Here is a 23,668-nt window from a genome sequence, read left to right as displayed (position 1 = left end):
TAAAAAAAACAAAGCAATGGTTCCTGTGCTTTGTAATGTTAAAGCCCCTGGTGTGGCCTAGTCCTGGAGGCATTATTTGAGTGAGGGGGGCATCTGGCCACCTCTGGCTGCTCCACGGACTGCCACAACCCTGGGGCATTAATCAAAGTTAATGTGGGGGGGTTGATTGGCCCTCCCACAGCCCCGGGGACCACCACCTCCCCAGGGCATTTTTTTAAATGTGTGCGGGGAGGTCATGTGGCCCTCCACAGCCCCAAGGACCATCATCTCCCTGGGGTGTTGATCTAATTTTGTTCAGGAGGCTGTGTGCCCCCCTCCACCTCAGCCCCAGGGACCAACACCTCCCAGGGCATATGTTAAAAGAATAGAAAGAGGGTCCGTTTTGGACCTCCTGCAGTCCCGGGACCCACCACCTCTCTGGGGCTATTCTCATTGGAGGTGGGCTGAGCAGCCCCCCTTGCAGAGCCATGGATGGCCCTGGGGACCGCCACCCCCCCCCAGGGCCAACTCCTGCAATTTTCCTAGGTGTCCACATAGCTGTTTGTCGTGGCTTGGCTGCCGCTGTCAAAGCCACAGCAAACACTCTGCTTTCTGACAAAGGGCCTGTCAAACAGGTCCCGCTGTCAAAAAGCAGGGTTATAATATCTTTTCTCTGCACACAGCTATGGATGAAAGGTTTGCTCCAGCAACCACAGAGCTGCTACTTAAAGCGCCTCCTTGGTTACTGGAGCAATGGGACCATGCGGGAGCCTCAAGGCCCAGATAGCCCATAAAGGGCATATGGTCAAACACATTTTTTTTAAATCAGCGGGGAAGCAAAGGCAAAACAAAATTATTAAAAAAGAAAAATCAATAGCACATGTGTGAAGGTCACAAACCTTCACACTGAGAGTTGAGGGTTCAAGTCCGAGTGTATCCCTGGTCATTTCCCTCCTTTTTTTTTTTTAAATGGAAATGTTTAAGGCTCGTGCTGAAAGGTGATCTTACTCTCTTTAAATGACAAGTACATTTTTATTTTCAAATTGTCCAGACATATCTCATTCTAAGTTTATCAGACATTAAAGCCTAACAAACTCACTCTCTCTCTCTCTCTCTCTCTCTCTCTCTCTCTCAGTCTCTTCCTCTCTCTCTCACTTTCAATCTCTTTCTCCCACTAATGTACCCACTCAGACTCTTGTGCACCCACTCACAGCCCCAGTCAGACCCTCATGCACCCACTCACAGACCCACTCAGACAGTTATGCACCAACTCATAAACCCACTCAGATTCTCACACACTCACTCACATACCCAATGACACTCTCATGCACCCACTCACAGACACACACACTGACGCACCCACTAAAGCACTGATGTACGCACTCTCACACCCAGACGGACACTCTCACAGCCACTCTCACCCCCAGATACACCCTGTCACAACTATTCTCACACCCAGAGAGGTCGTGCCCAACTCCCACTATGCACAGCTTAAGGGCTGTGTGCAGCATGGGGTTGGGTGGCTAGGGGGAGTTGGTCACAGAGTTTGGCTGCAGGCCAGGTCTTGCGTGCAACCTCTGCTGTGTACAAGCGAAGGCTGTGCATGGTGCACAGTTAGGTGCTTAGGGGGTTTGGCCTCAGAGTCTGACTGCAGACCAGGCCCTGTGGCCAACAGCCACTGCCCACGACCAAAGGCTGTGTACAGCAGTCTTTGGATTAATGTATTGTAAAAAAAATTACTATATGTTAAAAAAAAAACATGGAAATTCACTGAAAATAACAAAGGTTACAGGGACATTATAGTTAGGAAATAGAATTTTTTTTAAAATAGAAATTCACTGAAAAAACCGAAGGTTGCAGAGACGTTATAGTTAGGAAATAGAATTTAAAAAAACATAGAAATTCACTTAAAAAATCATAGGTTACATGGACGTTATAGTTAGACTCACATTTTAAACATACAAAACCATTGAAATTCACCAGTTATAGCTAGAGTTACCTCAAGTAACTATAACTCGTGCCCTAAGGTTAACTATAACTCTCGCCCTCACCATGCACTGCTAAGTACTCCACAAATAACGGCACTCTTGGATCTTTGATAACATCGATGATAATATCAATGTAATATTTGCAGAAACATTTTTGACACAAAAACTGTCCATGGCGGGAGCGCAAGTAATAGTTACAATAGGGCATGAGTTATAATTACTTGAGTTTTACTGATGAATTTCTATGGTTTTGTAGGTTAAAATATGAGCCTAACTATAACATATATATATAGTCAGTAATAGCATTTTCCTCTGGTGCCCAAAGACCTCAGATAAGACTACAGTACACTGGGCACGTTTGTACCTTTGTATTCTTGACTCTCCATTGAAAGTAGTAGTGATGCAAAGTTGCAAAGCCTCATTGCTCACAAGCTCACAACTATACACAATTCTTTTAAAACTGTGATTAGCTATGCAAAAACACAGCTTTACCATATTTAAAACAAACTGATGGCTATCTCAGAAAAACTGGGCAACTGGCACCAGTAATAATCTTTTCTCCTTGTCCTGTGATGACCACCTCATAACCATACACTTCAAGTCCTTACTACCTGCCCAAATGTACACCGATCCATCCAATTTACTTCACACTCTTCATGAAACTCAGCACCTAATTCAACAGTATTAATTTACAGCTTGCCACCCACCAGTCATGGAATAATAGATGTTTTCCTCCTAATCCCAGACTGACACCCGAGGGGCCCCTCAGACTATTTTAGCTATCCTCTTTATCATCTACTGATGATGTCACATCAGTAGTTGTATCCAGAGTCCTCATCTCTTGTTTCCATCACCTGATTCATTTGGTTACATCCTGTAACAAAAAGTGGCCAAGAAATGTTGAGTGAAGAGGTATGACTTAATTTTACCCATCGACTATTTTCTGCTCAATGACCAAATAAAGCAGGAGTTGATGACTTCAGGCAACACCAGCATATCTTGAGAAGTGAATCTGGGAGATTTTTAATAATGTGTTTTGCAACTGCACTAAAACTATGAAACTCCATTTACTTTTGGCAACAAATTGATGATTTTCTGTAAAGAGTCCTGCACAGTTAAACATTGTGCATTCCACAAGTGGAGCCGGGACAGCTTGCTACAGGAGGCAGTGGGGATTTAAAACTCACATATCTAGATGGTTTGAGTCTTACTTACCTGGTGATGAAAGTAATTGTATTTTGTACAATATGGGGTACGTTTACAGAACATTCCAGGGAGAAGGTGTCACAGAAACATCTACTAAGATGTGGCAAAGCTGCTCTCTTGTCCCGCTGAGTCGGACAAAAATACTGCCTAGTGGCATGCCGTGCCTTTGCATCATAGTGCAAAGATGTGTTTGTGACATCCACATAGGATTTATATGGTAAGTGTGCACTTCCAGTAGAAAAACTTTGCTTAGACTAACTTTAAAACTTTTCACACATTGGATGTGTGTTGTACAGTGCAGCACACAAGCAATATATGAAAAGGCGGAAGAAATCAAAACATTTCCCTGTTTTAAGAGCCTGCCACTAGAAGTGGTTATTTTGTTGCAAAGTCCTGTCTATTAATCTTAGTAGTTAGGGTGATGCATCAGAAACTATAGAAGGTAGCATGCAAATGCCGATCATCAAGGTACATGCAGAGTTAGGTATAGAAAATATGTACCTATTTACCTTTTAATATTTTGCCCTTTGATATTGTGTGCACAGTATGTGGTGCCATCATGATTTCTACCTTGATATTCCAGAGCTAAGCCAACTAGAGGACGGGGTAAAGTAAAATGTTCCATAAGGTAGCAGATTCCCAATTGCCTTATTTAATGTGCCTAAGGTGGCAGAAATGCTGCCAGTGGAGGTTTCTCTCACTCATTGGCTCAAGGAGAGTTCAGAGTTAACTCACATGAGAAAGTGTGAAAGACTTACACTAAGGGTAAGTCTTGTGGCAGTGACATTATAGAGGATATATTCCTAAGTTATAGGGCTATATGGACTCTCACAATACATGCACACCTTCAATGTATTTTAAGGGTCATCTCCTCTTTGCTGGTTACCTAGATTGGTTCCAGTCAGGGACCTAATATGTGAAAAATGTAATGCATGCTGGTTGGTTTAGTGTTCATTTGTTTCTATTTAACTAACTAGACAAACACATCTGAAAAAGAAAATCAAAGGTTTTGGTCTAAATAGTCCATATTTTCCTGGGGTGAGGTGGTTACCATAAATACATTTTCACTAACTATTATTGGTGACAAAAATTATTCTAGCATGGATGGGATTCGGTTGATCACCCACTAGAGAGGGTTCCCCAAAGTGGACAAAGTGGATAGTCTCACTTTGATGGAGAAACCTCCGCCAACATTGCACAATACTTTAAATATTGAAATATTTACAGTTGCCATGACATGGGGAAGCATATGCTACTGTTACAGCTATAAATGCCCCTGTCCTAACTCTCAATTTAGTCCTAGGTCTTTTAGGTATAGATATGAATGATGGACACTTTGAAATATGAATATTGCAAAGAAAAGGTTATTCTAACATCTTCTATTGCAAACTTTTGGACATTTATGGTGTTTACACAACAGCGGTGCTATACTTAAATCAAAATGGGCCACATAGCCAATCATCTGCTGTACAGGGAAAGGTTCAAGTGTATCTTGCAGTCTCTGTTAAGTCTCAGGCTTATTATGGCATGTGTTTATTGTGGCTACTCATTGCAGCAGAGGTGCAATGGAGAATACCGAAATGTATCAAGTGGGCTATGACAAATCTGGCCTATCCTGCCGTTTTCCCAGCAACCCTGTATGCAAGCCTGGATGTTGAGAGTCAATTACATGGTGCATAAATGCAAGTAAATTAAAATCCTGCATTTAAAAAATAACAGTGATCACACCAAGGGGGTTATTCTAACTTTGGAGGAGTGTTAATCCGTCCCAAAAGTGACGGTAAAGTGACGGATATACCACCAGCCGTATTACGAGTTCCATAGGATATAATGGACTCGTAATACGGCTGGTGGTAAATCTGTCACTTTTCCGTCACTTTTGGGACGGATTAACACCTCCTCCAAAGTTAGAATAACCCCCCAAGTGTCCTAAGTGAACGTTTAGAGTTCAAATATGCCATATCCTATAATCTACTTGTCCAGCTAACAAGGCTAGCCTGGGCCTAACATTTGAGCTACACACTGAAGCAATGTACTGGGATAGAGCAGATTTCTTTATTCTGGTCTCACTGTCACAGATTAACACGGGAGGAATTGCTCATGCTACAGTAGTGCGAGGCTGATTACCCCCTACTGATAGTCTGGAGCCTGGGCTGGGATGAAAGGGGGGCCTGTGGACTTCAAGGAGCTGCTTCGAAGTCATCCACACTTCAGAGGCAGTTTTGGAATCAGTACTGGGACTCTAACCCTAGCAAATCAAATCAGTTGTGGACTGGGGAAGAACACTGCTGAAGTAAACTGGTGTGCTAAAGAAATTGTCACTTTGCCTGGACTGACTGCTTCAAGGAACTGCTTCTCTGTTTTGCTGAGCTGCCCAGCTGCCTGCTGATCTCTGCCCTGCTGAGGACAAGGAATGGACCCATCTTGCTGACTAGAGTGACACCAAGGGAGTGCAGGCTTGCCCCTGTTCATCTGCAGTCTCAGCAACATCTAAGACTTCGTGGAGCTGTCCAGGTGCTGCTGTACCCTGCCATCTGTGAGTCCTGGGCCTCACAATTGGGTTCTGCAGCTGAGTTCTGTAAAAAACAATGCATCATCCTGAGTGCATGAGAATGTCCGCTGCACCGATACAAAGGCTGTTCAATGTCGGCAGATTCACAGCCTGCGCAACCCGATACAATTCTCTATGCATTTCACTGACATTGCATCCCATTCACTTCAACAGAGTTTGATGCTGACGTGGGACCCGACTGCTACGATCAGAACTGATTAATCGTGCACTAAATGTTGACACTTGGCTCCATCAAAAGTACTGTTTCAGCAGAACCTGAATGGGCACTGTAGTCAGCTTACCCTCCATCTTAGTTAGCCTGAACTTTTAACTTGTGACCTCGTGACCTCAAGTAGACCTTTGACCAATAGTGACTTCTAAGCATCATTTTTCATTTAGACTTTAAAAAATTAAATATCGACTTCTACTGGTTAGATTTGTGTTGTATTGGTCTTGTTTTACTCAGATAAATAGTCTCTATTGTTCTAAACTGTGTGGAGTAATTTTGTGGTGTTTTCATTGTGTTACATTGCTTCTTAAGTTAAGCCTGACTGCTTTGTGCCAAGCTACTAGAGGGTGAGCACAGGTTAATAGAGGGTGTATAACTGGCTTACCCTGACTAGGATTGTGGTCCCTACTTGGACAGGGTCCATACCTCTGTCAACTAGAGATCTAATGTCTAACACATATCTTGAACCTACCTGACAAATTCAAAGTTATCAGTTTGTGGACAACTCTCTGGGACTACATACAACCACTAGATCTATACCCATTGGCAGCATGTACATTGCTATTTTAACTGGAATGGATAAAGACAACCTGAAGAAGAACCATCACATGGTGCTGGCACTCAGTAAATCTTCAATGTAACCCCCACTATACAGCCTACACATAATGCCCCATTCACACTACACATTACTCAGTGCACTGAGTTTAGTAAAGCGTAAATCTCATCAATGGGCAATGGCATGGATTCTCAAGAGTGGCTGCTAGGCCTCCTTCTTTACATGGGCACCAGCAATAGATCTGGGCCCCCTGATTTACAACAAATTGTCACCAGCATTAGTCTGTTCTTAGCCAAGCATAAGCTTGTAGTAGTCAACTTCTTCTAAGGTAGAGGTTACACCTTGAGAGCACCACGTTCCCATCAGAGCTTAGGACTGTGATGTCAAACATTAAAAAACCTGATGGAGCTCCTCCAGTGGGCTTACAGCTGGTATAGAGGGGAGAGAGACAGAACAGCGCCAGGGTGGAAGAGCTTTCACTTCTCAGCCAAGCGGACTTTCACCCTTCTTTCCTTTTTGCAGCGTTCTCCTCTCACACTTCCCGCGCTGTGAGCTAGGGATGCTTGTTGAAATTGCAAATTGAAAGCTAGATAACAAAACAGTTGAACTCACTCCATAACATAATTTCAATCTGAGAACAGCGGTCATTTTCTTAAAGAATTCGACAGATTAGGTAGCACATTCTTACTTTTGCATCTCTGTCTGCAAGCGCTTCATCTACACGGTTGTCCTCATTTCGATCGCCCTATAAAGAATATATAGCGTATCACATTAACCAATATTATTACATGTTTTCACGATTTGTTTTTTTAAAAGAACAAGGAAAAAATAATAACACATGCTTGCATTTAGTTTCCACGAAATAGAGATCTAATATACACGTGTAACAATTTATTCAAAATAAAAAAATATATATTGTGTTTCACATGTGCAAAGTATCCCATATTTGGGTTTTGATTTAGCTGTGTTGAGTCTGGCAATCCTTCAATAACTGTGTGATATTATCGATTCAAGAAACATCAGCTCATCTTGAACGAGCAGTAAACCATAAGGTAAAATGTTAAAAATGCAATTTTTCGGTGCTAGAAAGGTTGAGCTCAAAGAATCCATAGCGAAGTAAAGCTACCCTGCTAAATTTCACACAGAGTTAGATCTTATGGAAAAGGCGGTCGGGAGGAAGTGGTTAAATGAAAATATTTTATTGAATCATCTTCAAATGTCTCATTGAAAATCACTTTAATGTAGCAAACATTAAAGCAACAACACATAATTTAAGAGCATCTCAATCTATGAAATAACCGTTATGCATTGTGCACTATTCGAATATATACAATATTCAACGGCGAATGTTCCTTGTTAAAAGTCACGGGCGATGGTCCCAAACGTACTGTGAATTTCCATGTGTCTACAACTACAGAAGTTGCGAGCCAAGTACTTGCAATTCTCTTTCTAGTGCCATAAATTGTGTTTCTGTTAAACTTTGAATATGTCTTTATGAGGAGGTTAATTTGGCCCGCTCAGTGCAACTTTTCATCTCTCTGTATAGTTGGACATTCCAGTTCAGGAAGAATGGGTTTCATGTTTCTACCTTATTTGGTCAGTGACAGAACTGTCGAAAATGCAATACATATAAGTAACAAAGTAAGTTAAAGTCTTTATTGGCATTTTTAATCAATATTTAAAAACATTTGAATAAAGCACACATTACAATACAATTTAGCAACCTGTCAGCTTCAACTAAGTCCCATTTTTTTGCTTGATTTTACATTAAAGTTGAAAACAGAAGAGGAAGGATAAAAGTTATAGCATTTGGGAAATATTCATTATTATACATTTTGTCTTAAATACTACTTATGGCAAAATGCTACTTAAAAAACAAACAACTGACATATATGGATGCTTTAAAAAAATATATAAATAATGCATAGAAAACATTCAAATTAGAACTTTTGGAAAGTTAATTATTGGTAAGGGCAGGGAAGTACCTCCACTTAGCAATAGGCCACTAACCCCCACTAGATTAAGTTAGGTCTCAAAAAATTTATCTCAGCTCAACCCTTCTTAGTTTAGCAACAAACAGTTAGGCTTAATTTAGGAGAGAGGTGTGTAAAGAAATTAAAGATCACAAAACAGTGAATAAGTAAAACGTAAAACACAATATAAATAAAGCTCCAATTTATAAAAATAGATTATATTTTTATCTTTAATATCGTACTAAAATTACAAAAATCCAAAAAAGGAAACCAGAGATATGAATTTTAAAAGATTAAAAGTAATTTTAGCACTTCGAAGTAAATAGCACTCAAAGGGTTAAAAAATGTCACACTTGATAGGGACAAAGTTCAGAGTTCAGGCCACCCACGATGTAATACTGTTACACTTACTTTCAGAAGTGTTTCTTGATACAGGAAAGTGGTCCACAGCACCAGCCAAGGGTTCAGAGGCTCTGGTTTGCCTCTTGGGGTCTGGGACTACAACTCCCACAATGCACCACTTCCACTCATGGAGCTGTTTCCAACAGTTGCTCTAAATGTCTCCAAACTTCTGGATCTTCTTCCAGAGGTCCTTTTTGGGTCCTTGAAGTCTCCACAACTTTATTCAAGGTTCCAAAAGATCGGAGTTGCTTCTTGCGAGTTGGGACTACAATTCCCAGAATGCACCTGGTCAGAATGCTTAAATGGCCACTGGACGCTGGTCAGCTGGGCTGTTCTTGCGGGACTTGATGCGGGGGACTCTGGGCAGCTCCTTTGTACTTATAGCTTACAAGGAGTCCCTTCTTGAAGCAGTTGAAGACAGACAAAGCCCTTTTAGTGTCGAAGCCTGTGTGCAGCTGGAGCAGTCCTTCAGATTGCAGATTCCAAGTGCAGTTCAGGGGTCCAGCAGGGCAGTCCTCCCTCTTCTTTTTCTTGTTCCTTTTAGAGATCTGAGGTGTGGGTGCAGCTTTGCCATATTTATCCTTGCTTCTGGGAATGAAAGCGGTGGGGGGCCACTGCCAATCACAGGCAGGCCATCACTCTCTTGGATGACCACTTCCTGTGAAGTATGACAAAAATCAATCCCAGGAGCAACATTCTTTAAAAATCCAAAATGGCAGAATCTGAATTTTGGGGGTTAGGTCTGGCTGTGTCCACACACTGGTGAGACTACAATTCCTTAACACACCCCTTTCCTGCCCTCTCCTAATCTAATGAAGGGGGCACCTGGTTTCCTGCGTTTGCAGGGAATGGGGGAGGTCCTGAGCTGCTCCAAATGTCCTTCCCTCCTTTGAAGACCAGTTTGGCTGCTCCCCCCCCATCCTGTTTCACCATCTGCTGAGGCAGATCTCCTCCTCTAGGCACTTCCTTTGTCTTCAGCCCAGGCCACTTCACACCTCATCAAGGCAGTCTGGCCAGGGCACTACAGGGCTGAAGTTGGCAACTTTCAGGTAGGGGTTCTAAACCTCTTTTCCTGAACTATTTATATTACATTTAATGGCAAGTTGTTGGATTTGTTATAACAATCAGTTTGGTAGGAAACTTGAAATATTTAGCTCCTTTTGAGACTATATTAACTTACAATAAGATCTCCCCATTTTAGCCTATGGAGCCCATTCACTACAATGAAAGAAAAAACAAATTTGGCTATTTTTCCTCACTGGGGCTTATAAAACATCTTTTATATGTTCCCTGCTTATAGTTACATTGAACCCACCCAATAGGGCCTTATATGTCAAAATAAGGTAGTTTGAGACTTTGGAAGTACTTTTAATTCCTGAGTCAAATTTGCAGGCCTGCCCTTAAATTGACACTGGGCACCTCAGCAGTACCCCTATGGAGGTACTATCTATGCTGGGGTCCCTAATCTTACATGCCCAACCATATACTAGGGACACATATGTAGGTTGGCATAGTCAATTATAATTGCCCTAGTTTGCATACTCATTTTAATCAGAGCACAGGCCCTGGGACTGGTAAGCAGTGCGCAGGGCACCATCAGTCAGAAAAACACCAGAATAAGTGAAAAATGGGGGGGGGGGGGGCATTAGGGGGCTTCTGCAGTCAACCCAGTTTTCAAGGAGGTGTAGGAACCTCCTCATTACAACTATGTGTAAGTAACAGTGACAGGCCTATCTGTTTAGGAAATATGTTAATGGTATCCACAGTAATTCTCTTTTAATAGCCAAACTAGGAAGGATTACATATGCTTTGTCTATTCTTTCTAGTATGAAGTATTTAAGCATAAAGTTCAAAATACTCTGTACTCTCGGAGAAGACGCCTAGACAACTAGCTGGCCTATAGATGAGTGCTGGAAACATTTTAGTTTTGTTAAATTCATGTCATTCTTGACTGCAATCTGCAGTTGTTGCTCATAAAGCACCAGACTCTAATGCGCTTTGCAAGTAATAAATAGTAATAATAACTTTCATCACTTTCACCAAGTCCTAAAAAAAGGCAAAAAATTGACATAAAGGGCAAGGTAGGGATGCCGTAACCAAACGTAAATAATGTATCACTCTCCTAAATTTTTAGAACGTCAGCTCAATCCAAAAGGACAGAGACTGAAATCAGACTGATTTCTTCTTTATTCACAATCACAGTTTGTTCCAAATCTGTAAATATCTTCAAAATTATATATATTGTATTTTCAACATACATCAATAACCCCCCCTTGGCCAATGAACTAGTAGCAAAACAAACAAACATGACAAGGACAATTCACAATGACACATATCACAAACAACAATATCATTGCATCAAATGACAATGAAAATCACAAATATTAATCCATATATATCTACAACTCATGACTGAATGTAATCAAAATGGTCTCCCTTTAGTGCTGGTAATCCACCTTCGGGTGTTCACTAACACTGCTCAATCTAGTCCATCATAGGGGTATCATCCACTTGGATATCCGTCATTCAATTCAATCACGTGCCAAACAAAACGGCTTTTGAGATATAGGTCGTTTCAATATCTATTGTTCAAATTATATGGTGTCAGGCTTGCCAATCACGTGCCATCGAACTGGCCCTCGAAATATGGTTCGTATCAATGTAATTTGCTAAATTCCATCTTGTGCCATCACATTTGCCCACTGTCGATCCATGCAATCATGTACCAACAAACTTGCCGATGCACTTTTCGGTGGACTTACAAGTAGAGTCAATACCCCTTACTCACAGCCACCTTCTTCAGGGCAATCAATCCTTAATGGTACACAAAATCTTCTCTTTTGTTCTATATCTAAACCAAAATCAAATACAATAATCAATTTCAAATACCTAAAATAAGCAATGGAACATATTCTGCGAACATATTCAGACATGCACCCAACCGGAATCCGTGAAAGTGACAAACCTCACTACCACTAGTGCAAGTGACCATACTCCAAAAATAAAAACGTTTTGAAACACCATGTAAAGAAAATAAATAAAAAAGCCCAAATACCAACACAGACGTGCCAAACGAAGCTGCTTACCAAATTGCGCATATCACAAAACATTTATCGCCTATTTGATCAAATAGGGCTGCCGCTTCTGCCTAGGGGAAATGCAGACACACTATGAGCCCCCCGGACATGTATATGCTGTGGCTCATTAAACATCACCCGCGCCGTACACAATTAAAGCCAAAATCCCTCTTACCTGGATCTCATAGAAACGGGGACTGGCCAGATAACCCAAATCGTCTCAGCTATGATAGTCTAAAGCATGCGGCGCTCTGCGTTCTTCAGTGATTTCAAACGGTCGAGATTGCGTGGCAGACTAAAATGTAATAAACATAGAAAAGGGGATGTTCGAATGACATCCGACTTTTCCACTTCAGTGGTGGCCATCTTAGGACAGCAAAAATACATAGTTACCACAAAAAGGTATGTGGTTCACCAGTGATGTGGAGCTATGTTTACGAGAGATTATCCGTGGGCTCCTAGACCTTGCTGGGTGTAGAAAGTGCGCAGTGTGGGTGCTGTGTAGGGTGAGTGAGGGAAGGGGGGATTTCCTTTTACGGACTAGGTGGTCTCACTCACTATATAGTGTCATGCTTCATCATCTGACCACATAGCCCCACCCAGGTAGGATAGTACCACCTGGGCGTACTCAACCTCACCGTTAAAAGAACGGGAGGGAGTGCGTAAATATATTTTATCTGGAGATAATGGGATCCAGCTAAACTAAGGGAATATGAAAACACCTAGGCAGATACCTGTGTGTGGTCTACACTTTTAATAGTGATATCTGCTGGTGTAACTGAAAACAAGGGCGGGACACCTCGGTGAGAATGAGGACTCACTGGGTCACCTCTCTAAGAACTGGCCGACATGTTTCTGCCCTCTATTATGAGCCATGGAAGGTCTGGGGGCATTCTTTAGGGCCTAGGATCCCTAACCATCATGCAAGGTGCAGATAGATGAGCCACCCCTCATAAAAGGGGGGGGAAATTTGATATAATGGGCCTACCTTAGCAAGGGACTACCTCGCGGAGGCCTGTGGGAGAAGAAAATGAGGGTGACGTTAACCTAATAATACGACACAGCAAACCACACTATGGGCCTGATTCTAACTTTGGAGGACGGTCTTAAACCGTCCCAAAAGTGGCGGATATACCACCTACCGTATTACGAGTTCCATAGGATATAATGGACTCGTAATACGGTAGGTGGTATATCCGCCACTTTTGGGACGGTTTAACACCGTCCTCCAAAGTTAGAATCAGGCCCTATATGATATAATATTAGATAAAAAGGGGTGCCACAGCAAGCCAAAGTCATGCAGAGCCCGCAGTGAACACAGTTCTGTTGAATAATAGAAATAAAAGTAACCTTACCCTAATATCTAAGGCAACTGGCCTCAGATTCCAGGAGGGGGGAGTGTTCCCTTATAGTCACACTCTAGGGGGGGGGGGGGAAATAGACATAGACAGCATGTATCAGGAGATAAAAATTAAAAATTAAAAATTAACAGTCCGTGGGAGAGGCTTGATTCCCCTCACAAAGGGGTTAATGGAGATCATGCGGCGGATGTGCCCTAGATGCTAACGAATAGAGTGGGGGGGATCCAGCCCTAATGGGAAGCTGGGGGCTGAGGAGATACCTCTGGTAAAGTATCGAAAACAAAACAACTAGTTTGCAGTAGTAGTAGCCAGAACACATTAAATACAACAAAGTTGTTGAGTTCAACTGCCCAAACTATTAAAAACTATTAAGAAGCCACACACACTACACCACACATCATCACTCTGATGCAAACAACCAGGCATTTAGTCTTATCTGTGGTGTAGCTGGAGGTCCAGAAAGGAGGAAGAGTCGCCGCAGAGTAAGTGCTGCTGCACTTACTACATCAAAGGAGGCGCTCGCTGTGCGCCTAGACCGACCCCTCGCTGGACCGCTTGAGGTATGTGGTCCAGCGCGGGGGCGGCATATGTACCAGCAACTTAAATGAGCGCACCTGGGTGTTGTTAATAGAACCGGCTGAAGCCGGTATCGATGTCCTGGGCGCCGGTGGAGTGACACAGATGGCGTTCCAGGATACTGGGAAACAGTGTTCTCAGCGTCCGGAGATAGCGCGCATGCGCGTCCGCACTATGGAGTCTGGGGAACGTGATCCCCGGGCTCAGGAAGTTGTGGAGGAGCGTTGTGAGATAGCGCGCATGCGCGTCCACGCTATGGAGTCTGGGGAATGTGGTCCTCAGGCTCAGGAAGTAGTGGAGGAGCGTCGCATGGTGCGATGCCTAGCCTCCGCTAGGAGGCTGAGTCCCTAGTTACAGGCGGTTAAATGGAGCGAACTGGCCCTAACTGAGCTCCAGCCCCGGAATAAGGGAAGGGGGGGGGCGGGTAACAGACAAACAACCGGAGAGGGGACAGAGGAATGGAAGAATAAAAACAATAATAATAGAGTGAAAATAATAATAAATACATAAATAAAATAAGAAGAATTAAAGAGATAAAAAACAGAGTGAAAGGAAAGATAAGAAAACTATAGGGAGGAGAGAAAACAAAGCACTGAGGGAGGAAAGACGATAATAAGAAGTTAATTAAATAAAAAGACCTACAATGAGAAAGAACAATAAGAAAAGTGAGAGAAACACAAGTGAGAAAGACACCACTGGGAAATGAAGAAACACAATAAGCAAGGACATCACCCAAATCAAAAAAGAAAAAGAACAAGAAGAAAGGGGGACAGCCTGCAAGAGAGACCAAGAAATAAGGGTAGTGGTGGGAGCGGGGGAGGGGGAGCGAGGACCTAATCAGTAGAGAAGGTAAGGGAGGAGTAGAAGGAGTAGTGGGGAACAGGGGAAGGTCGATATGAGAGAAACAAGAGGCAAGGGAGCGAAGACAAACACAAAAGGGAGAGGGAGTGGGGCAAGGTGGAGGAAGTGGGGCTGGATAGGGAGAGGTCACTTGTTGAGTGTGGCCCATGGGATGTCATCATTCAAACCACTGGTGTCTGTGTGTAATCTCCAGACCCAGCGTTGCTCATAATAGAGTAGCTTCTGTGGCATATTCTTGGTTGTGGGTGGCAGTTGTTCTAACACAGTCCATCTCATGTCATCTGGGGAATGGTTTTTGGCGACATAGTGGCTTGTTAGTTTAGTAGCGTCCCGTTTGCATCTTATCGTACTCCTGTGTTCACATATGCGGGTGCTGATCTTTCTTGTTGTCATCCCGATGTACTTGAGTTCACATGGGCATTCGATCATGTACACCACATTTTTGCTGTTGCAGTTTGTGAGTGCCTTTAATCGCCATGGTGTCTGTAGACATAGTTCTACAGTGGTGGACTTCCGTGTGAATCTACACACACTGCAGTTACCACACAGGTGGTAGCCGGCTGGTGGTGGTAACTGCCAGAGGGTGGTTTGTCTAGTAGGGAGTTTATGCAAGGGCCTGGTATGGACTACCATGTCCCGTATGTTGGTGGCTCTTTTGAATGCGTGTAGTGGTTGTTGGAAAGGGAGACCACCTGATGTCAGGATCTCCCAACCTTCTCTGCTGATCTTTTGGATTTTATTGGATAGTGGATTGAATGTAGTCACGCACACTATCTGCTCCGTCTTGGGTTTGTTGATCCTGGGTAGCAGTAGCTGGTCTATATTGTTATTACGTGCTCTTTTATAAGCTCTTCTAATCAGGTGGTTAGGGTACTCTCTTTCTAGTAGTTTTGTAGACAAGACACTTGCATGTTTATGATAGTCTGAAATATTTGAGCAGTTGCGTCCTAGTCGTAGAAATTGCCCTACGGGTAGATTCTCCCTCAGAGATCTCGGGTGAAAACTCCTAAATTGTAGTAGATTATTTCGGTCTGTGGGTTTGTGGTAGACCTCAGTGGCCAGCAGACCGTTGCTTTCATGGATTAAGAGATCCAAGAATGGCAGTTGGTCATTGCCTATGGTCATTGTAAATTTCAAAAAAGGATTTGCCAAAATGAGGGAGTTTATAAAAGTGTGTGCTTCTTCTCTGGATCCTGCCCAGATGAGCAGGATATTGTCAATGTACCGTTTCCACAATTTGATCTGCTCCAGGTATGGATTATCTTCGTGGAGTACTACCTGTCTTTCGAAATTGTCTACGTATACACAGGCCAAACTCGGGGCAAAGGTGCTCCCTATGGAAGTCCCCTGTATCTGGAGGAAGACGTGTTTTTCAAATTCAAAGTAGTTCCTTGCAATGCCAAGTGAGCTAAGTCCAGGTGGTGTTCTTGAGCCACTCAATTTTTTTTCTAAAAGCTCTCATATAATCCCCAGGGTTGTTTCCTGGGGGATATTGGTGTAGAGAGCCTCCACATCCAATGTGATTAGAAGTTCAGTATTTTTGTCGAAAGAAATAGAGTCCAGGAGGACCAAGGCATCCGTGGTCTTTCAGGTAGGTAGGGATCTGCTTCACTAGTGGTTGAAGGTACACATCGCAAAATTGGGAAAGAGGTTTGAGGATCGAGCCTATCCCGGATCCGATAGGTCTCCTGGGAGGGGGGATCTTCCCTTTGTGTCTCTTGGGAAGTATGTAAAAGTATGGTATCTTCTGGTTGGGTTGTATCAGGAATGCTGCCTCATGTTTAATGATCCAATCGTTTTCGATTCCTCTATTGACCAAGAAGGAAATTTCTTCCTGAATTTCAGGGGTCGGGTCTCGGGATAGGCATTTATAATGATGTGCATTACTCAGCAGGCGCCTGCATTCGTCTTTGTACATAGTTGCTGGTAGAATTACCATGGCCCCACCTTTATCAGCTGGTTTAATGACGATTGAGGGGTCTGCAGTAAGACGTTTTAATGCTGTGAGTTTGTCTGAGCTTATGTTTTGGAAGGTGTCGTTCACTGAACCTAAAAGTCCGTTGATTTTGCGAGACACTGATTTCTCGAAGGCTATGATAGTCTGAAGCACACGGAGCTCCACGTTCTTCAGTGATTTCAAACTGCCGAGATCGCGCGGCAGACTAAAATGTAATAAACATAGAAAAGGGGATGTTCGAATGACATCCGACTTTTCCACTCCAGTGGCGGCCATCTTAAGACGGCAAAAATACATAAACATGAGTACACAGGTCTGCTGTCAAAAGTCCAAAAGAATATACAAAAATATATGCAAAAATCTTCATCTACAAAAATAAACAAACAAAAACACTCTGCCTGTAAATAAAGAAAAAAAAAACACATCACTTACAACAAGAGAACATGAAAGTCCTTGTCTACTCCATTTTTAACACAGAATCCTCAATCAGTGCTTCCAATTATATAACCACAGATAATTTCACAGCCTAACAAAAGAGAAAGAAAATATACCGACAGTTAAGTAAAACATTTTTTGAGAGAATGTTATCACAGATCAGCACCTCTAAAACAGGTAATGACCAACTATTTAAAGAAAACAGCCTGAATATCTACACAAACATAGTAGACTCAATCAGAGATAGCCAACTGAACTGTGTCTGAAGAGTGATCACACAAATGAGCCAGGAAATTAACGCCACAGAGATCTCATATGGCATTATACCAAGGAATATCCTCATTCAGTCCACTCTTATGTGTCCCTAATAAAAAGATCCAAAACACTTCTTTATTTTTTCTTAATTGCTCAGGACCTGTATCATTTCTGGTATCTACCTTCTCCAAAATCGCCCATTTCAACTCATCCTCATAGTGGTTGAGAGCCACCCAATGGGCCACTAAAGGAGCATTTGGTTTCCGAGTTCTAATCGAGGATTTACGTTCCGACAAACAAATCCTGAATTCTCTGGAAGTCTCTCCGACATATCCAAGATTACATGGGCAAACAATAAGATAAATCACTTTCTTGGATCTGCAATTCGTCAACCCAGTAAGAACAATCTTCTTCACATTGTATGTAATATCACAGGTTCCCATGCTGATTCCCAGGCATGGCAGTTACCACATTTGAAATTACCCTTTAACTGATCCACTCCAGTGATAGATCTTTGAACCAGGTCAACAGGGTGCCTTACCGCAGACTTGACCAAGATGTTTCGCAAATGTTTGTTTCTTTTAAATGCAAATTATGGTTTCTCTAGACGTACGGAATCTACATTAGTATTTAAAATATGGCAATCAGAATTAATGATCCTTCTAATCCTGTCATTTAAAATAGAACGATGTACTACACACGCTAACCTGTCGCTGTTACTCTGTTTTTTACCATGAAACAGGGAATCACGGTTGTAGTACTTAGCTCTTTTGAACGAGTCACTGATCACTTTCTTCAGATAACCTCTCTGTTTTATTTATCCAAAAGATCTTCAGCATGTTTCAAAAAATCTTTTATTTCTGTACAATTCCTTCTCAATCGTAGGAACTGTGAAAACGGGATTGCCTGTCCCTGACTCCTAGGATGGAAACTGTCAAAGTGCAGTAGAGTGTTCCTAGCAGTAGGTTTAGTGAACAAAGTCATTGCAAGGTGTCCATCAAGATGTTTAATATAGACATCCAAAAACTCCTCCTGCTCATGATGGTGTTTAATAGTAAACTTCAAATTGCTATCAGAGAGATTCAGCCATAGAAAGAACTCATGTAGCTCCTGCTCCTCTCCTCTCCAAATAAAAAAAACGTCATCTATGTATCTACACCATAAATGCACATTCTCAAAAAAAGGAGCAACCTCATTATAGATGTGTTTCTCCTCGAAGGCTCCAACGTATAAATTAGCTACACTAGGAGCACATGCCGCTCCCATGCTTACGCCCTTGATTTGTTGGTAGGTTGTCCCATTGAAATCAAAATTATTATTAAACAGAATGATTTCAAGACAATTCAAAATAAATACATGTAGGGGATCCTCACCCAAACCATCAAGATAAGATGCAACACAGTCTAGGGCCTGTTGCTGTGGTATATTCGTGTAAAGTGCCTCCAAATCCATAGTAACTAATATTTCTTGTTCTGGATTATATTGTAAACCTTCAAGTTTAGATATAAAGTGGCTAGTATCACGGACATATGAGGAGAGCTGTGAGACCAAAGGTTTAAAAAATGTATTCACATATTTAGACAGTGGTTCAAGAGCCAATCATAGATACTATAAGGCATAGAGGAGGATCCCTCACATCTTTATGGACTTTGGGCAGTCCATATATGATGAGAAATTTCGTGTGGATAGGTGTCAAAAATTAATATTCCTTCTGACAAATCAGTCTAGATTCTAAGGCAGTAATATTGAGCTCTTTAATGCGTCTCTTAATCTTGACCTCCGGGTTGCCTGGTGTGATCCTGTAGAATTCAGGATATTGAAGCATATTTGACATTTTCTCCTTATATACTGCAGTGTCCAAAATCACAGGGGTTTACTGTAATTTTACTGTTGTCTCTCAAATTGCCTAGAGCCATATTCTCCTCTTTATCAAGATTGTAATTAGATTTAGGTTTAGGAATATGTCTAAGCATGTCGTCAAACTTCTGTACTACCGTTTTTTCAAAAATGGCCACTTCTGGCCCTACGGCTTCTAGACTAGGAGTGAAGGACGACGGAGGTTTCAAGCATGATCTATTTGCGACAGGCATCGGGGGGGAGGAAGAAGAAGAGTAATATTTATTAAGCCTGATTCATCTAAAAAAGGCTTGTAGATTTCTCATAAGTTCAAATGTATTAATGTCTGTGTCTGTTAACTCCCAAGGCCTAGTAATGGGATATATATATATATATATTTTTCATTGCTGCAAGTTCACAACGGACCTGCAAATCAATGGCAAAACTTTTTTTTTTTTTAAGTGCAGGCTTCAGCTCTTTTGAAAAATCCCTACGTGGCCTAGCACGTAGGGGCGGTGCTAACTATATTTTTATAGGAGAGTGGTGAGTAGGCACCCTCCGAGAGCCTCTGGGAGACCCCCGGGAATCCCATTGGGCTGATGAGTAAACAAGGAGAGGGGGGACATGCAGCCCACCTCCCTGAGCTGTAATAGGCCTCAGAGACCCTTTCCTTCTAGGCCAAATTCTTTATTAAAAGGGAAAGGGGCCATGCCCCGTCTCCCTGAGCCTTATTAGGCCCCTAGGACTCCATCCTCTGGAGTCAAATTCTATGGAAGCGTGGAAGTGGACTCTCCATCCTAGCCTGCAGGAATGCATACAGGGAAGGCCTATCTGCTCTCACTTGGCAGGAGCTTTTGAACACTTCTGTTTCTCTGTCCGTGTTAAATGACACAAAAAAACGAATACCCTTTATACACACTGTACTAGATGTTCTAATACTAGGTAAACTAAGGCAGATGAATGGAAATCTGAGCACGTATCTTCTGATTTATATTAAATTATGCAAAGATGCTGGTAGCAGCATTTATCTCTATGAATCACGTTAGGGATGCACAAAGGGCCACATTTATATAGTACACGTGAGTAACTGAGATGGAGATGTCATTAATTACATAAAAGAGCAAAACAAAATTGACAGTAAGGCAGCATTTATACCTCACTCATATGGACAGTAAAGTAATCTATAGGCTAGCATTAGGATATTGGGATTTCTGTATTAGTTTATCACAATATGCAATAGCACTGCAGAGTGCAGCTTAAAAGAACAGAGCAGAACATCATACCTTGCAAATTGCAACTAAAATCTTTTGAAAATCTCCAGATGTTTCAGAAGCAATATCATTTGCTAGTTCAGTTTTATATTCTGCAAGAAAAGGAAAAAGAACAAAGGATACATTATAAACATGTTTCTATGTCTATATTTTAATTAATACTACTACGTTTTCAGTGTGCATGAGGGAATCTCACAAGTACTGTTAAGCTAAAATAATGTGTTCAATAATGCAAGATCAGGCAGAGTGGTCTGAAAGTCTGTTATTAGCAAGCTTTCACCATGCCATACCATAAACGTTTCAAGATATAGGCGAATGTACAAACCATACACTCAGACAAAACATAACAAAACAAGTTTTTAACACAAGGTGAGCACTGAAAGTAAAACCACCTCTTTGTTTAAGCCTATACTTAACTTTTTCAAATTAACTCCTTGAGTGCCCAGGACGAGGTGGTCTCGTCCTCGGCCGTGGTGCTCAGGCACCAGGGACGTAGCCAACTCGTCCTGGTACTGGCCCTCGGGGAAAGCGCAAGCACACCCCCGACGGCCTCGCAACCCCCTCCCATGGGCAGGGATGGAAGGATATCACTTTCCCTTCCACCCACAATCCACCAACCCCACCACTGAAGTCTGATGACGTCAGCACGCAATTGCGCACTGACCTCATCAGAGGCACCCCTAGCCGCACTGGAAGCTTAGCTTTCAGCGCAGATCAGAAGAGAAATGCTTTGGATTTCTCTTCCGATCAGGGGCTGGGGGCAGGCAGAGGCATCAAAGGAGAGGAAAGGCCTTTCCTTTCCTTTGATGTCTCTTTGAGCATTTCAGCAGCCCGATCATGAAGCGATTGGGATGCAGAAATGCCCACTAGACACCAGGGATGTGTTTTTTTTTATGTTTATGATGAAGGGGAGCGACCCCTTGAGCAAAGGTCGCTCCCCAGGGGGGCATTATTTTTTTAAGGCCTTTTCTGCCCAAGGGGGCCAGAAACCACTAGACACCAGGGATTTTTTTTTATGTCAGTTACACGCAAGGGGAGTGACCCCTTTGGCAAGGGACTCTCTCCTGGGGGGCACATTTAATTTTAGGCCATTTCTGCCTCCCATGGGGGCAGATCCGCCTATTTTAATTAGGCCAATCTGCCCTCAAGGGGGGCAGAAACCAATAGGCACAAGGAATTTTTAATTTTATTATTTTTTTACTAATGGGTAGTGTAGGAAAGTACCATCTTGCCTGGCATGTTACCCCCATTCTTCACTGTATATATGTTGTTTTAGTTGTATCTGTCACTGGGACCCTGCCAGCCAGGGCCCCAGTGCTCATAAGTGTGCCTGAAAGTGTTACCTGTGTTATGACTAACTGTCTCACTGAGGCTCTGCTATCCAGAACCTCAGTGGTTATGCTCTCTCATTTCTTTCCAAATTGTCACTAACAGGCTAGTGACCAATTTCACCAATTCACATTGGCATACTGGAACACCCTTATAATTCCCTAGTATATGGTACTGAGGTACCCAGGGTATTGGGGTTCCAGGAGATCCCTATGGGCTGCAGCATTTCTTTTGCCACCCATAGGGAGCTCTGACAAATACTACACAGGCCTGCCACTGCAGCCTGAGTGAAATAACGTCCACGTTATTTCACAGCCATTTACCACTGCACTTAAGTAACTTATAAGTCACCTATATGTCTAACCTTTACCTGGTAAAGGTTAGGTGCAAAGTTACTTAGTGTGAGGGCACCCTGGCACTAGCCAAGGTGCCCCCACATTGTTCATGGCAAATTCCCCGGACTTTGTGAGTGCGGGACACCATTACACACGTGCACTACACATAGGTCACTACCTATGTGTAGCTTCACAATGGTAACTCCGAATATGGCCATGTAACATGTCTATGATCGCGGAATTGCCCCCTCTATGCCATCCTGGCATAGTTGGCACAATCCCATGATCCCAGTGGTCTGTAGCACAGACCCTGGTACTGCCAAACTGCCTTTTCAGGGGTTTCACTGCAGCTGCTGCTGCTGCCAACCCCTCAGACAGGTTTCTGCCCTCCTGGGGTCCAGCCAGGCCTGGCCCAGGATGGCAGAACTAAGGACTTCCTCAGAGAGAGGGTGTTACACCCTCTCCCTTTGGAAAATGGTGTGAAGGCAGGGGAGGAGTAGCCTCCCCCAGCCTCTGGAAATCCTTTCATGGGCACAGATGGTGCCCATTTCTGCATAAGCCAGTCTACACCGGTTCAGGGACCCCTCAGCCCTGCTCTGGCGCGAAACTGGACAAAGGAAAGGGGAGTGACCACTCCCCTGACCTGCACCTCCCCTGGGAGGTGCCCAGAGCTCCTCCAGTGTGCTCCAGACCTCTGCCATCTTGGAAACAGAGGTGCTGCTGGCACACTGACTGCTCTGAGTGGCCAGGGCCAGCAGGTGACGTCAGAGACTCCTTCTGATAGGCTCCTTCAGGTGTTGCTAGCCTATCCTCTCTCCTAAGTAGCCAAACCCTCTTTTCTGGCTATTTAGGGTCTCTGCTTTGGGGATTTCCTTAGATAACGAATGCAAGAGCTCATCAGAGTTCCTCTGCATCTCTCTCTTCACCTTCTGCCAAGGAATCGACTGCTGACCGGGCTGGAAGCCTGCAAAACTGCAACAAAGTAGCAAAGACGACTACTGCAACTCTGTAATGCTGATCCTGCCGCCTTCTCGACTGTTTTCCTGGTGGTGCATGCTGTGGGGGTAGTCTGCCTCTCTGCACTAGAAGCTCCGAAGAAATCTCCCGTGGGTCGACTGAATCTTCCCCCTGCAACCGCAGGCACCAAAGAACTGCATTACCGGTCCCTTGGTTCTCCTCTCAGCACGACGAGCGAGGTCCCTTGAATCCAGCGACTCTGTCCAAGTGACTCCCACAGTCCAGTGACTCTTCAGTCCAAGTTTGGTGGAGGTAAGTCCTTGCCTCCCCACGCCAGACTGCATTGCTGGGAACCGTGACTTTTGCAGCTACTCCGGCCTCTGTGCACTTCCGGCGGAAATCCTTTGTGCACAGCCAAGCCTAGGTCCACGGCACTCTAACCTGCATTGCACGACTTTCTAAGTTGTCCTCCGGCGGCGTGGGACTCCTTTGTGCAACTTCGGGTGAGCACCGTTTCACTCTTCTTCGTAGTGC

General features: G+C 43.2%; 1 protein-coding gene across 2 annotated transcripts in view; it reads right to left on the bottom strand.

Annotated features, from left to right (window-relative positions):
• The window catches only part of LOC138288004 (annexin A1-like), a 196,537-nt gene that overhangs the window by 44,312 nt on the left and 128,557 nt on the right, over positions 1-23,668 (bottom strand). For both annotated transcript variants that reach the window (XM_069229095.1, XM_069229103.1), the window contains 2 exons: positions 20,526-20,605; positions 7,198-7,254 (listed from right to left, as the gene is read on the bottom strand). In XM_069229095.1, the coding sequence (XP_069085196.1) occupies positions 7,198-7,254; positions 20,526-20,605 (137 nt within the window). The remainder of the gene's footprint in view (positions 1-7,197; positions 7,255-20,525; positions 20,606-23,668) is intronic.

Source organism: Pleurodeles waltl, chromosome 1_1 (genome assembly GCF_031143425.1).
Source record: "Pleurodeles waltl isolate 20211129_DDA chromosome 1_1, aPleWal1.hap1.20221129, whole genome shotgun sequence".
Lineage (NCBI taxonomy): Eukaryota > Metazoa > Chordata > Amphibia > Caudata > Salamandridae > Pleurodeles > Pleurodeles waltl.
This window is presented reverse-complemented; position numbering and strand designations above follow the sequence as displayed.